This window comes from Hypanus sabinus, chromosome 3 (genome assembly GCF_030144855.1).
Source record: "Hypanus sabinus isolate sHypSab1 chromosome 3, sHypSab1.hap1, whole genome shotgun sequence".
NCBI classification, from domain to species: domain Eukaryota; kingdom Metazoa; phylum Chordata; class Chondrichthyes; order Myliobatiformes; family Dasyatidae; genus Hypanus; species Hypanus sabinus.
In genome coordinates this window covers 169361615-169377374 of record NC_082708.1, presented here as the reverse complement: position 1 = coordinate 169377374, position 15760 = coordinate 169361615, and the positions used below count along the sequence as shown (strand labels likewise).

General features: G+C 42.4%; 1 protein-coding gene across 4 annotated transcripts in view; it reads right to left on the bottom strand.

Moving 5' to 3' along the window:
* Positions 1-2862, bottom strand: part of LOC132391900 (E3 ubiquitin-protein ligase RMND5A) — a 69496-nt gene extending 66634 nt beyond the window's left edge. For 2 of the 4 annotated variants that reach the window (XM_059965646.1, XM_059965644.1), the window contains exon 1: positions 2474-2862. In XM_059965646.1, coding sequence (XP_059821629.1) covers positions 2474-2615 — 142 coding nt within the window. In that variant the 5' untranslated portion in view covers positions 2616-2862. The remainder of the gene's footprint in view (positions 1-2473) is intronic. The other 2 variants (XM_059965648.1, XM_059965645.1) reach the window with 2 other exon arrangements.
* Between the last annotated feature and the right edge of the window lie 12898 nt (positions 2863-15760).

Below are 15760 nucleotides of genomic sequence, written 5' to 3'. Positions count from 1 at the left end.
CATATTGGCTAAAACAATTCTTCTGATTGCAACTAAGTCTTTCACACAGATTGTATGCCAATTAATAAAGAATATTTGGAATCTTCCACTTCAAGTGTCCCAGTGCTTTGGCATCTGTCATATACACTCAGTAGCCACCTTATTGGATGTAGCAGAGGAAGCCAGTATGATCGTCTGTTGCTATAACCAATCCACTTCGAGGTTTGATGTGTTGCGTGTTCAGAGACGCTCTTTTGCATACCACTGTATAATGAGTTACTGTTGCCTTCCTGTCAGTTTGAGCCAGCCTGGCCATTTTTCTCTGACCTCTCTCATTAACAAGATGTTTTCTCCCACTGGAATTTTTTTTTAAATCTTGCACCATTCTCTGTAAACTCTAGAGACAGGTGTGCATGAAAATGCCAGGAGATCAGCAGTTTCTGAAGTACTCAAATCACCCCATCTGGCATTCATTCCACAGTCAAAATCACTTGGATCATATTCTTCTACATTCTGATGCTTGGTCTGAACAACCACTATGTCTACATGCTTTATTCATTGAGATGTTGCCACATGACTGGCTGATTGAATACTTGCATTAACAAGGAGTACAGGTATACCCAATAAAGTGGCCACTGAGTGTAAATCTATCTTACAAAAAGCATTTTAGGATCAGCAAAGAATTAAATAAAGGGAAAACAGAACGCAAAGTTAAAATAACAAGGTCCACTTAAGATGCAGTAAGTCTTATTAATGCATTCTTTATCGATTATATATTTTGCTGACACTCCAGAAGTATTTTCTTTCTTGATATAAAGTACTCATTGAGAATCTCAGTCGCCATGAATAAGCTTCCCTTTCATCCTTTGATCAGTTCCATTTCTCTTCAGTATGACTTTCTTCCCGTTTATAATATTGCCCATGTAGCAGGCTTCCCATGCAGCAAATCCAAAGGAGTTTAAGAGACCAATACAGTTTGGTATCAGCAGCGTCACAGGAGTTGCCAGTCAACATTGAACTCAATGTAGGACTGCCGTAGGGACTCCAGCTCCAGATTTTTCCTCAGGTTTTACTCCCAAGGCCTTCACCACGAGAGGGTATAGCCACAAGGCAGCAGAGGCTTTCCTTCTCCTAGATGAGGTGAAAACCACAGCTGACGAGATCCATCTGCTCAAAGGTGCCAGTAACCTGCCTTTCCCCTTCTGTCAGTAGAAATGGTTCCATTAGGCTTAGTAGCTAACGCACATGTAAAGACCAAGAACTGAACGTGGTTGTCAGAGGCTACTTGAGACACATACCATTTGCAACATTTAATAGGCAGTGGGAGCTTTCTTATAAGAGTTTTGAAAACATAGTACAATATTATTGCAAAACCTTAACTCAAATCACTAGACTTTGTATCAAGAAGGTGGCAATAATTATTAAAGAACGTCATCATCTGGGGCATATCCTCTTCTCATTGCTACCATTACCAAGAAGATACAGGAGTCTGAAGGCTCAAACTTTTAGGAACAGCTTCTTTCCCTCCGCCATCAGATTTTGAAGTGGTCTATTCACACTATTTCATTATTTGATTTTTGAACTAATTTATTCTTGTAATTTACAGTAATTGTATACTTGGCACAGTACGGCTGCTGCAAATCATCAAATTTTGCAAAATATGACAGTGATAATAACCCTGATTCTGGTGTCTAAAATCAAAATGTCTAAAAAAAAATTAATATAAAGTTAACCACATACTATTAAAAAATTCACACTCAGTCTGCTATTTCAAAGTGAAAACATTTTAGCTGGTATGAAAAATTCTAATCTGTTATACTTCCTATGAAGATCTTAATGCTGTTATTGCAGAGATTAAAGTTACAACTCAAGTTTTTACAACCTGTAGACTAGTCTGCACACTGAAACAGATGACTTGCCAAGCCTATAAAAGCCATCTTGTAATAAACACACCTTTTCCAATAGGTGCGCCAACGTATAATCAGTGTGCACACATGGGACCACACACACCCTCGCACGAGTGAAATTTTAGATCAGATAATGTGCATGGTAATATCTCCAAAACTACAGTATCACCAATGGAATATGATGTAAAGCAGCTGTATAACACTCTGTGCTATTTGATCTGCGGATAGTGCCCAGTAAAAAAAAACACCGGCGCGTAAAGGTCTGATGTTTGTTTTTTATAACATCACGCAGTTATCTCTAACTGTAGTCGTTAGTCCAGCCATTAAATTTCGTACTGTATTGTACTGTACTGTACTGTATTATACATATCACGTAAAGTTCACACAGAATGAAGCTCTGATGAGAACCCAGGGCTGCCAGCGGTAACGCACTGGGGTCAAGTATACATCGTGGAGTCGAGGTGACAAACAGATCGGTCCCAGCACTATGTTCCTCAGAGTAATAGCAAAGTAAACAGACTGTATATACATGTTACATGTACAGGCCCGTGCTCAGTGAGGTTATCGCCGTGGCGACGTTGACTCACCACCGGTCTGGCTCAGTTCTTGCCTCAGACCGCTCGTGTATTCGATCAGCTCCTCCAGAGTCCGGTCGCAATGCTGCCCGTACGAGGTGAATTTCTGCAGAACTTTATCGAGCTCCCTCTCCACGTTGAGACATTGCTCCATTATAAGGCGAGCGAAAGGGAAGGGAGGAAGGAGGGAGGGAGGAGTAAGGGAGAGGAAACGAGAGGCAACCGGAGCTCGACGGCTGGCCGGTCACTGGGTCCCGGCCCTGACGACACCCCCTCCCCCGGCCCGGACCAGCCTGGCTGCGCCTGCGCCGTTACCGCGATCCGGTCCGAGCGGCGCCGCGCGCCCGACGCTCGCGACTGTTTTTGTTTTTCTCGAAGCGGCAGCGGCGACCTCGCGCAACAGGTGGAACCCAGCAACGGCACCAAACCGGAGGGGTGGGCATACATGCAAGGAGCGAAACAAACCCCTAAACTCCACTGAATATCGGACAGGTTAACAACAACCCTTGTTTTCAGTATATTTCTATGTGTGGATAACATATGAAGGAACTATGTAGACCTAATGACACGTTTTAATTTATAACCGCCCACCGAACCTCCCCCTAGTTTTCCCCTCCACTAGTGGATAGGACCGGAAATTGCGCACGACATTGGTCAGTGATTAGGTTTATTGAAGGGAAGATAAAACATTAAATTAACGGCGAACCGAGGGTCGATGAGATCGTTTTAGTCTGTTATAGATTTTGGAATATTCGTTTAAAGCAGCAGTTCCGCTTGTTTAGATGGCAGGACTCCTTTAACCTTTGACCTGGTTTCGCTGATTTATCTCTGTAGGGGCGTTACAGCTTTGGTCAGTGCTTTTGGAGTCTGGTGCTAAATTAAGTTCTGTCTCAAATGTTTTTAGTTATTCCTTCACGTTCGGATTGGCAATGCTAGGAGTGTCCCTGAACTAAAGAGTTCAGTTAGTGAACCACATTGGGAGGTCAGACAAAAATACAGATCACTGGAAGAGGTCAGCGTGTTAGTCGGCATTCGTGGAGGCAAAAGGGCTGAAAGGGTAAACGAAAGTTTGCCAGGATATAGCTGTGTGGGGGGGGGGGGGTATGTGGAATAGAGGCTGGTAGTGAATATACGAGTGATAAGCCTCTCGTTAACTAGATAAGCGTGGCAGGTGTCCCTCCGTATCATTAGTGAACTAGTAAAAGTTTTGCATCAGTGCTGGTTTCGTAGTTGCTGTTAAAAAGCGGTACTTTTAAAATCCCCAGTATATTTGCATTTTAGTTCCTCAGCTGCTACACTGGGTTTCAAGCTCGTTTGTCAAAATCAGTAGTCCAAAACTACAGGTGCTAGTTTATGTGCTTCTTTACAGCTTGTGAGAAAGAAAAATGTAAATAACAAGCATTAGAAGCAAGTCTGTCAAAGTCCTTATTTAATAAAATTTGACTAATTATTAATCGTTAACAGCTCTGTTTTCATTATGAAATGTCACTTAATTTATGATTAATTTTGCAGTGTGGTAGAAGATAGATGCAGTTTATCAATTATTGTTTTGCAATCTGTAATTCAGTTTCTTTCATAGAAAGATGTCAGCATTTTAGATATTACCAATCCTGGTCCACCAACTAGGCAACACACACACAAAATGCTGGTGGAATGCAGCAGGCCAGGCCCGAAATGTCAACGGCACTTCTCCCTGTAGATGCTACCTGGCCTGCTGCGTTCCACCAGCATTTTGTGTGTGTTGCTTGAATTTCCAGCATCTGCAGATTTCCTCGTGTTTACCTTTTAAATCCACCAACTAGGCAGATGATTTTGTGTTAGTCCTGGCATGGTCAGTGATTATCCAATTCTCCTGTTATGTCCATGTGGTTTTCTTATACACAGCTTTATTTAATGTATGGTCCTGCATTTTGGCAGAAGAAATGAAAGGGTTGACTTTGTACTAAATAGAGAGAAAATGCAAAAATCTGAACCACAAAGGGACCTGGGAATCCTTGTGCAGGATTCCCTAAAGATTAATTTACAGGTTGTGTCTGTGTTGAGGAAGGCAAATGCGATGTTAGCATTCATTTCAAAAGGACTAAAATATAAAAGCAGTGATGTAATATTGAGCCATAATAAAGCACTGGTGAAGCCTCACTTGGATTCTTGTGAGCAGTTTTGGGCCCCTAGAAAGGATGTGCTGAAACTGGAGGCTGAAGTGATGATAGATAGGACATATAGAGAGGTACTTAGACCTAAGGAGCAGGACACAGGAAAACAGGTGACAAAAGGAGCCAGTGCAGATTACCCCTGTGGCATCCCCCTCGACAACAGGTATATCACTTTGAATAAAGTCACAGTGGTCAGGTCTCTGGCATTGAGTCTCCCTCTGTGACTCAGAAGGGAAGCGGGAGAAGAGGCACGCTATGATGATAAGGGATTCATTGGTTGGGGGAAAGGACGGGGTTCTGTGGGCAAGAACGAGATTCCCGGATGGTATGTTGCCTTCTGGGTGCAAGGGTCCAGGATATCTCGGAATGAATCCTCGACATTCTTGCGTGGTAGTGTGAACAGCCAGAAGTGGACAAGACAAGGTTCTACGTAGGGAGTTAGGTGCTAAGTTAAAAGGCAGAACCTCCAGGGTTATGATCTCAGGATTGCTACCCTTGCCACATGCTAGTGAGGCCAGAACTGCAGATTGTGCAGTTTAATACGTGATTAAGGAGTTGGTGTAAGAGAGAGGGCATAAAATTTTTTGATCAGTGGGCTTTCTTCCAGGGAAGGTGGACTGGTTTACACCTGAACTGGAGGGGGACTAATATCCTAGTGGGAAGGTTTGTTAATGCTGCACAGTGGGATTTAAACTAGAGTTACAGGGGATGGAAACTGGAGTGTCAGAACAGTGAGTCGAGAGATTGTGGAGGCAGATGTTGGTAAGACTTCAGACAAAGTTAGGAATCAAAAGATTGATCGTGGTGTGACTTGTGTCCTGAGCTGCCTATGTTTAAATGCGAGAAGTATTGTAGAAAAGGTGGATAATAGTGCTGAAGATGAGGTAGCTGGTTTACAAATAGAGACAGTGTGTAATGTGGAGAGGCTGTTGATAAGGCAAAATTAAAGACAACAGGATGAGTTCCAACGTAAAAGGTGGACAAAATTAAAAAGAGTGAATACAGGATGTATCTGAATGCACACAGTATACTGAATAAGGTAGACGAACTTACAGCACAGTTGCAGATTGACAGGTATGATGTAAGCATCCCATAATCATGGCTGAAATTTTATAGCTGGGAGCTTAATGTCCAAGGATACACATTCTATCAAAAGGATAGGCAGGAAGGCAGAGGGGATGGCATTGCTCTGTTAGTAAAAAGAAATGAAATCAAATCATTAGAAAGGGGTGACATGAGGTTAGAAGTTGTGGAATCATTGTGGATAGAGATAAGCAACTGCAAGGGTAAAAAGGCCCTGATGGGAGTTGCATACAGACCCTCAAACATCCTTTGTAGGATGTGGCCTACAAATTACAATAGGAGATAGAAAATGCATGCTAAATAAGGGCAATGTTACAATAGCTATGGGGGACTTCAATATGCAGGTAGATTGGGAAAATAAGGTGCTGGATTCCAAGAGGAGAAATTTCAAGAGTGCCTCAGAGATAGATTTTTGGAGGAGCTAATGTTGAGCCCACTAGAGGATCAACTATTCTGGATTGGGTGTTTTGCAATGAACCAGCATGGATTAGAGAGCTGAAGGTAAAAGAACCCTTAGGGCCAAGTGATCATAATATGATTGGAATTCACTCTGCAATTTGAGAAGGAGAACCTAAAGTCAGGTGGCTCTAGCCCTACATTGACTGGAAGTCAGAAGAATGAGGGGTGACTTCTTGAAACCTATCGAATGGTGAAAAGCCTTGGTAGAGTGGATGTAGAGATGATGTTTCCTATTCTGGGAGAGTCTAAGACGGGGGTCGGCAACCTGCGGCTCCCGAGCCATTTGTGGCTCTTTCACCTCTGTGCTGCGGCTCCCTGTGGCTTTGGGAAATAATTGGTCAGTATTTAATTAAAATGTATTTTATGTTAGTTTGTTAGCTTTTGAAATGTAATTATGGTGATCTTGTACAACCTAAGTGTAGCGACACATTTCCTGCCACATCCGAAACGGCTCATAATTAGCCAGCATTCCGGCTAAGGGAGATAGCCTACGGGGGTTTGTGAGTACGCGTCTTTTGCAGCATCTGCGTCCATGGGGGCTGGGTTGAGGGAGGCTTAAAAGCAAGGCTGTTTAGTTCGAATAAAGCTATCTTTGACTGCAGTTTACTGACACCGCTACAACGTGTTTTTATCGCTGGCTGTCCAGACGGAAGGTGCTGAAACGCTTTGTCGCGTGTCTGGAAGAAGTGAAAACTTTCCTGGGCAGCAAAGGGCTCAACTTTCCTGAGCTGGAATAGCCAGAGTGGCTGGAAAAGCTACACTTCATGGTAGACATGACAGCGCACCTGAACACGCTGAACACAGCTCTTCAGGGGAAAGGACGTACAGCCCTGCACATGTTGGAGGATGTTTTGGCATTCGAGCGCAAGTTGACAGTGCTTGCCAGAGATTTACAGAAAGGCACTTTGTCTCACTTCCCCAATTTGAGAGAGTTCAAACAAGGTCACAACATGATAATTTCGGAGTATTTACATTCTGCAATCATCGCAATGCAAACATCGTTTGGGAAACGCTTCTGTGAGTTCAGAGAGGAAAAAAACACATTATCCTTCCCGGTCACTCCCTTAAGCATCGATCCTTCCCTACTGAATACGACTGCATTGGCAGGTGTGAGTCAACCTGATCTTGAGATGGAACTGGCCGACATAGCCGACAAAGACATATGGGTGTCCAAGTTTAGACGCTTGACAGCAGACCTTGAAGATGTTGCCCGTCAGAAGGCCGTTCTTGCTCAGAAACACAAATGGAGTGATATTGAAAACCTCACAGATGACAGCTTGCGATCCTGTGTAAAGATGAAGGTGACATCATACAGCCCTGATGTGCAGACGCTGTGCGCTGAGGTCCAGGAGCAGAAATCCCATTAACCAAGTATGATAAATATTTTAATTGCCTATTATTTTACTTATATTCATATTTTTTCATTGTTCAGTGAAATAGTCCTTTCATTTTTCAGGATGACAGCTGGCTGACGTTATTTTTGGTTTGCTGCTGGCGGAAAATTTAAGTTCGGCGTTTTTCATAAATACAAGAAGGACTCAAATAGACATTGAATATTTTACTTAAAAGTAACTTTCAACCCAACGTCTTTTTTTCGGAGTTCAAAATGTTTTTGTTGCATGCAGAAATGTAATTTCGTTTTCTCTGCAGGAGTTCATCAATTTCATAAATGCAACACATTATAGTTTGTTTATACATAGCATAAAGGCAAAAAAAACATTGTATGCAGTGTTATTTCATTTTAAATGTCAAACGGGTTTTGCGGCTCCCAGTGTTTTCTTTTCTGTGGGAAACGGGTCCAAGTGGCTCTTTCAGTGGTAAAGGTTGCTGACCCCTGGTCTAAGACCAGAGAACAGAGCCTCAGAATTGAGGGGCATCCTTTGAGAATGGAGAGCAGGAGAAATTTCTTTAGCCAGATAATGATGAATCTGGAATTCTGTGCCACAGGTAGCAGTGGGGGCCAAGTCTTTATCTATGTTTAAGGCAGAGGTCAGGGAAAGAAGCAGGACATGGGGGCTAACAGGAAAATTGGTTTAGCCATAATGAAATAGTGGTGCAAGCTCAATGAGCCAAATGCCTAATTCTGCTCCTATTATCTAACGGTCTAAATGCCAGTTTTTATATATGCCGTTTTAAAGCTGAACCCCCAAGCCTGCCCCCACCATTCAGTATAACCAGCCCCAGCCCTAAACTTAATGTGCTACTTCCTCATTAGCCCTCAATTCCCTAATCTTACAAAAGATTACCTCTTTATCTAGCCTCCAATACCACCCAGGGTAGAGAATAGTAGAGTTTCTCTGTGTGCTAGGTAAAGAAATTCCCACATATATCAACTATAAATGACTGTTTCCTTCTTTTGTAACTATGTTCTCTTATTCAAGACTCTGCCACTAGTGAGATTTGCCTGTCATACCCCCTTAAAGTCTCGTATATTTCATTAAGATCACACGCATTGTTTTAATCTCCAAACAGTAGAAATACAATTTAGCTGTTAGTAACAAGACCACCCCTCTCATTGTAAGGAAAATGGCCTGGTGAATCTCTTCTAGATTTCCTGCAATGCTGCTAATAGTTTCTCAAATAAAACTGTATCCAGTACTCCAGGTAGGTATAGCTTCAGCAACAGGCTGTCCAATTGTAACAATATTTCTCTATATTTAAACTTGTTTCCCCTTGCAATCCAAACTACTTACTCACCCACTTGCTATCGTTTTGTGATACTGTCACAAGACCGCCTAGATCCCTCTGTACTCCATTATTTAACAATCAATCTACATTTAAATAATAATAGCTTTTCCACTGACTGAAATGCATGAGCTTGAAAATTTCCCTTGTGCCAGGTTTTCACCCACCTGATCAACTTCGATCTATTCCGTGGAATCTAACTATTCTCACTGCCTTTTGGCCTATTTTACTATTGCTGGCACTCTTGGATACAGTTGGTCAGTTGTATGAACAAATAACAGACTCAAGAGCTAATGCAGATGCTGAAAATCCAGAACAGTACATAGAACGTGCTGGAGGGGTTCAGTAGGTCAGGCAGCAGTTTTGCATAGGAGTAAGCATTTGTCGTTTCGGGCTGAGACCCTTTATCAGGACTGGAAAGGGGCGGGGGTGTAGAAGTGAGAATAATAGGCTGTGGGAGGGAGGAAGAAGTGCAAAGTGGCAGGTGATAGGTGAAACTGGGGGAGGGGTGAAGTAAAGAGCTGAGAAATCGATTGGTGGAAGAGCTAATGGGCTTGAGGAGGGGTAATCTGATAGTAGAGGACAGAAGACCATGGAAGAAAGGAAAGGGGAGAAGCACCAGAGGAAGGTGATGGGCAGGTATGGCATGTCAGAATGGGAATGGGAAGTAGAACTGAAGTGGGGTGGCCACCTGGAAGTCCTGTTTCTGTGGCAGACTGAGCGAAGGTGCTTAATACTGCAGCAGTCTCCCAATTTATGTCGGGTCTCACTAATGTACAGGAGGCCACACTAGGAACACTAAATACGTAGATGACCCCAACATGCTCACTGGTGAGATGTTGCCTCACCTGGAAGGACTGTTTGGGGCACTAAATGGTAGTGAGGGAAAGGGTGTAGAGGTAGGTGTGGCACTTGTTCCACTTGCAACTCCAGGAAGAAGATCACTGGGGAAGGATAAGTGGACAAGGGAGTCATGTAGGGAGTGATCCCTGCGGAAAGCAAAAAGTTGGGGGGAAGGGAAGATGTGCTTGGTGGTGGGATCCCTTTGGAGATGGCGGAAGTGGTGGAGAATTATTTCATGTCACATGCCAGTGATAATAAACCTGATTCTCATTCTGGATGCTGTGGGGTGGTAGTTGAGGACAAGAGGAACCCTATGCCTGGTGTGGTGGGAAGATGGGATGAGGGCATATATGTGCAAAATGGAAGAGATGCGGGTGAGGGCAGTGTTGATGGTGGAGGAAGGGAAGCCCCTTTCTTTGAAGAAGGAGGACATCTCAGTTATTCTGGAATAAAAAAGACAGATGCAGTGGATGATGGCTCGGAGCTGTGGTAGAGAATGAGACAGTGTTTGCAGGTATCTTCGCATTGCAGCAAGGGTGATATGTAAATCTGGAGGGTGCAGTGACAGGAGAAAGTCAATCAAATGCAGGTACCTTGGATTCTCATTGGGTTCAAACTGGGAGGCTTGGAAACAGAGCTAGAAGCCACATGATATAAGATGGTGGTGGAGATAAGACCCCTGAAAGGGTATGTGGCTGTGATAGCAAGTCTGAGTGAGCAAACGGTTGAGGAGTCCGAGAGCAGCAGAGATCACTGTGAGGTAGCAATGAGAAAGTGTCTTACTGAACTCCCATTAAAGAGAAGATTTAAACTTCTTTAAGGGTAGATATACCTCGAAGAGACCACAGTGGAACAATGAATCGTAAACACAAGGTACTGTGGTTGCTGGAAATCTAGAGCAATACACACAATGTGCTGGAGGAGCTCAGCAGGTCAGGCAGCATCTATGAATGGGAATAAGCAGTTGACATTTTGGGCTGAGACCCTTCATCAGGACTGGAAAGGAAAGAGGAAGAAGTCAATAAGAAGGTGGGGGGGGAGCAGAGGAATAAGAACATGGTGGTAGGAGATTGGTGAAATGGGGAGGGGTGAACTACAGAGCTGGAAAGTTGATTGGTGGAAGAGATGAAGGACTGGAGATAGGGAAATCTGATAAGAGAGGACGGAAGACCATGGAAGAAAGGGAAGGGGTGGAGCAACAGAGGGAGGTGATGGGCAGGTAAAAAGAGAAGGTGTGAGAAGGAAGCAAAAATGGGGAATGATAGAGAGGAGGGGGGCAATTACCAGAAGTTTGAGAAATGAATGTTCATGCCATCAGATTGGAGGCTTCCCAGATAGAATATAAGATGTTCCTCCAGCCTGAGTATGGCCTCATCATGGCTGAAAAGGAGGCCATGGACTGACATATGGGAATGGAAAGTAGAATTAAAATGGGTGGCCTCCGGGAAATCCTGTTTTTTGTGGTGGACGGAGTGAAGGTGCTCAACTAAGTGATCTCCCAATCTACATGGAATCTCACTAATATACAGGAGGCTACACTGGATGCACCGGATACAGTAGATGATCCCAACAGACTCTCAGATGAAGTGTCGCCTCACCAAGAAAGACTGTTTGGGGCCCTATTATATTATTTGGACAACCCATTCATTACATTCTTTCAGCCTGAAAAAGACCCCTGTATTCAGACTATACCTTTATGGAAAGCAGTCCATAGAACATACAACAGTATAGCCAAACTAATCCCATCTTCCTTCACATGAACCTTATTCTATCATTTCTTGCATTTTCATGCCTAGCTAAATGCCTCTTAAATTCCACTATTGTGTCTGCTTCCATCACCACTGCTGGCAGTGTTTTTGAGGAGCCTAGGTCCCTCTGTATTAAAAACAACCTGATCTGCGGATCCTTGAACTTTCCTGATCTCACCCTTAATTTTGAACATTTTGATCTCAGCTTATGACACTTCAGAGGAAATATTTTATCTCCAGTCTCTCCTTACAGTTGAATTCGTGCATAAGGCGCAGCATCCTGGTGAACCTCTGTACCTTCTGCATCGCCTCTACATTCTTCCTGTAAATGGGTGACCAAAACTAAACACAGCACTCCAACTGCAGCCTAACTAAAGTTGCAACATAACTTCTTGACTGTTATTACCCTGACCTTTGAGACAAGCGTGTCATTTTCCTTCTTTACCTATCTACTTCTGTTTCCATACAACCACACATCCAGCCCCTTACAGTGAGCTGTTGCATACTAGCTATTTTGCTGCAGCTTGTCAAATGCCTTTTAAAAGTTTAAATGCATTTCATCTACATGTTCCCTATATCAAAGCTATGTGTTAAAACCTTGAAGAATTCCAGCCATGTTGACAGTTCAATTACATAAAGTTTCTATGAATGACTAGCTATTTCTTCCTTGATTATATGCACTTGATTCTTGCCATTAACTGACATTAGCTGGGTGCCTGCAATTTCCCACTTATTGTCTATCTTTCTCTTGAACAAGGAGTCATGATTTGCAATTTTCCAGTCTGAAGATACCCTCCGAGAGATTGATGAATTCAGAAAAACTTCAATTAATGGCTTTACTATCTTTGATCCATACTGCTTTGGGGGCTAGCCTCTGCAGGCTGGCTCTCCCATTGGTTCTGCTTTCTAGTGTTCACTCCCTGGAAGATAAACTGGATTGCCTTCATCTGTGGCTGCAGGCCAAGAGCAACTGCTACGTGCTTGTTCTTGCAGAAATGTGGCTCCAGGATGACATCCCATGCACCATTAATCTTCAGGCCATGCCACTCAGGGTCTTGTACTAATGTTATTTCTGATTATCTGTGTTATGTGTGACTGTATGTACTGTGTTTTGCAGCTTGGCCCTGGAGGAACACTTACATTTAGCTGTATACATGTGAATGGTCAAATGACAATTCAACTTGAACTTTTAACTAAGGGATTCATGTCTAGTAAAACCCTTGGGTACCAGCTGTTGGGTGGCAACTTAACTGCATTTAGTCCCACTCTTATATTTTCCAAAGCTTTGTCCCTCATATTACAAGTTCTCAGTGCTAATTAAAACAAGCCCACCTATCAGCGTCTGGATATTTTCAGTGCTCTTTCTCCATCAATCACTTTATAATTTCAAGTTAATTAAGGTTTCTGAAGTCTTCCCTACTATGAGGTATGAAATTAGCTTGGCTCTATATTTTTGTTCTTTCGTGTTGTCTTTGCATACTGATTATTTGCCCTGTTGGTGCATTCTTTCATTGATTATTAGGCTTATTGGATTTATTGATGGTACCCGCAAGAAGGTGAATCTCGGTTATAAATGGTGTGGCTTATATGTACTTTGATAGTAAATTTACTTTGAACTGTCCTACATTTTACTCCATAGCCATCCTCACTTAAACCTTAAAAAGGATTAATATATAAAACTTCGTGATTTTCTTGCATTTATTCTGTAATCATCTGATGTGCTTCATTTCATTGCATTTTTCCCTTCTATAGTAACTTCTCAAACATTACATTTACGACATAACCAACATAAATTATGGCACTTCTTAGAAATCTTAACATGTCAACTCTTAGTTGCACCTTGCAATCTTTATTCACCCTTTATCTTTTCCCTCATTTTGTTATTCTTCCAGTCCTGTATTCATCACCCTTTCAATTTTGGCCCACTGTTACACTTTAACTCATCCTACTAACTCCATTTGGCACATTGAGTCTGCTCTGCCATTTCATCATTGCCGAATCCCTTTCCCCTTTCAGCCCCAATCCCCTGCCTTCTCGCCCATATCCCTTCCTGTCCTGACTAATCAAGAATCTATCAACCTCTGCCTTAAATGCACCAAATGACTTGGCCTCCACAGCTGCCTGTAGCAATGAATTCCACAGATTCACCACTCTCTGGCTAATGAAATTCCTCCTCATCACCATTATAAATGGACATCCCTATATTTTGAGGCTGTATCCTCTGGTCCTAGACTCCCTCATCAAGGGAAACATCCTGTCTAAATCCACTCTATCGAGGCCTTTCAATATTCGATTGGGCAAAATGAGGGGGATTTCACTGAAACCTATCTGCCTGTCCTTCCTCAGAGTCTCACGACATACTGCATCTTGTTGTATTCCAACTCCTCATCTTTAGCTCTATCACTCTGGTTCCCATCCCCTGTCAAATTAGTTTAAACCCTCCCCAAAAGCTCTAGGAAACATATCCAAAAGGATATTGGGCCCCTTATGTTCTCAGGTGTAACCCATAATTTTTGTTTAGTTTATACCTTCCCTAGAAGAGATCCTAATGATCCAGAAATCTGAAATTTTGCCCTCTGCAACAATTCCCATCAGGCCCTGGCTTGTGACCCAGCAGCACTGCTCCACGGGTCACACCTCTTGATCCATAGCTTGCTCAGCAGCCTCTGTGACAATCCTGATAGCTCTTTTCTTTGCAGGCCCCATAATGTCCAGGAGAGAGTAGGTTCTGCACTATGAGCAGCCAGCAACAATATTGGCACATTCAAAATAAATTAATGTTATTACACAGGAGAAAGATAATTCTATACAATAATAATATAAGAACAGAAAATATTGGAAACATTCAGCAAGTTCCAACCCATTAATCTTCACCACGAATATACAATCCCACTGCCTGACCTGACGTGTTTCTAACATTTCCGGTATCTGCAGGTTTTCTGATTTTCATTTACTCCATATATTGTCTTCTCCCCCTTTAAATGTAGAAAACATTTTGATAATTTGCACACATTTAAGCACTACCAGAGAATAACAATATAATCTATTTTTTAATGATGTTAATGTGAATAAACAATGAACAGACAAGATGTCATTCTTTCAAATGGGTGTAAAAGATCTCATTATACTCTTGGAAGAAATGCATGGAAGTTTCTCTTATATCCTGAATAATATATATCTCAGAGCAAACACCACAGAATCATATTAGTTAACCATTAGCTCAGTGCTGTGGGATCTTACTAAGTTTATGTAAAGGTAGGTGAAATTCTGATAATTCTGATGTCCAAATGCTCAGAAATCGTGAAGGTTTGGCATTTGACTCACCCAATGCTGATGCCTGAATACCTGGTTCCTGCACTCTTTAAACTTATAAGTTATCATCTTTTTTTTTCCAGTCCTGATGAAGGGTCTTTGACTGAAACATCAACTGTTTTCTCTTTTCCATAGATGCTGCCTGGCCTGCTGAACTGTTAGCATTTTGTGTGTGGTGCTTGGATTTCCAGCATCTGCAGATTTTCTCCTCTAAGTTGAAACCTGCCTGATTCTATTTCTCTGTCTCCCTTTAAATTTACCAGATTTGATTTATTTTGTAAAACTTATATAACACCTTAAAATATGTTGGAGTACTAATTGGAGTAGTCCTAAGGTAGCAGGATAATTTTTACTATATCTGTCCCCCAATTTTAAAAAGCACTTCGAAAGCTGGTTTTAAATGCTATGGTGCATCCGGAAGCAGTGAAAGACACTATGTAAATGCATAAAATATTTATTACCAGCCCCTAGTTTCTCACAGTTATATGAACTATTTTTCGTTCCTCCCTGCTTCCTGTAAAGGACTACCACTTGCTAAGAGTCCTCTGTTTTGATGTTGACATTTCTCAGAACAGTACTTCTGAGATGACTTTCACTTTCTTTTACAGGTTTCTCTCTTCTATAGTTGACAGGGTTCTGAACTATCTCTGTTTCACACACCTGCTCTTGCCCATCTTCTCTCCATTCAGAGCAAATATAGGGTTCCCCTTGCCCTCAACTTCTATCCCAGTGGCCTTCACAATCCTTGTAAATTTCTGCACCCTTCAATATGATGTCACCATATTTTACCCTCCTCTCCCATTTCAGCATTCCAAAGCACCTATCTCTTCCAAGACTCCTTGACTCTTTCTCAACTATCACCCACTCCCCATTGCACAGACCTCTTCCCTTCCCACCAAACATTCAGCAGTAATTCATTTTAGTGTACTCCATTCAGTACTGCTATTGTGGCTTCTGCATTGGAGAAACCAATGCAAGTTAGGTGACTGCCTTACAGAACACTGTCATTCTGTCTG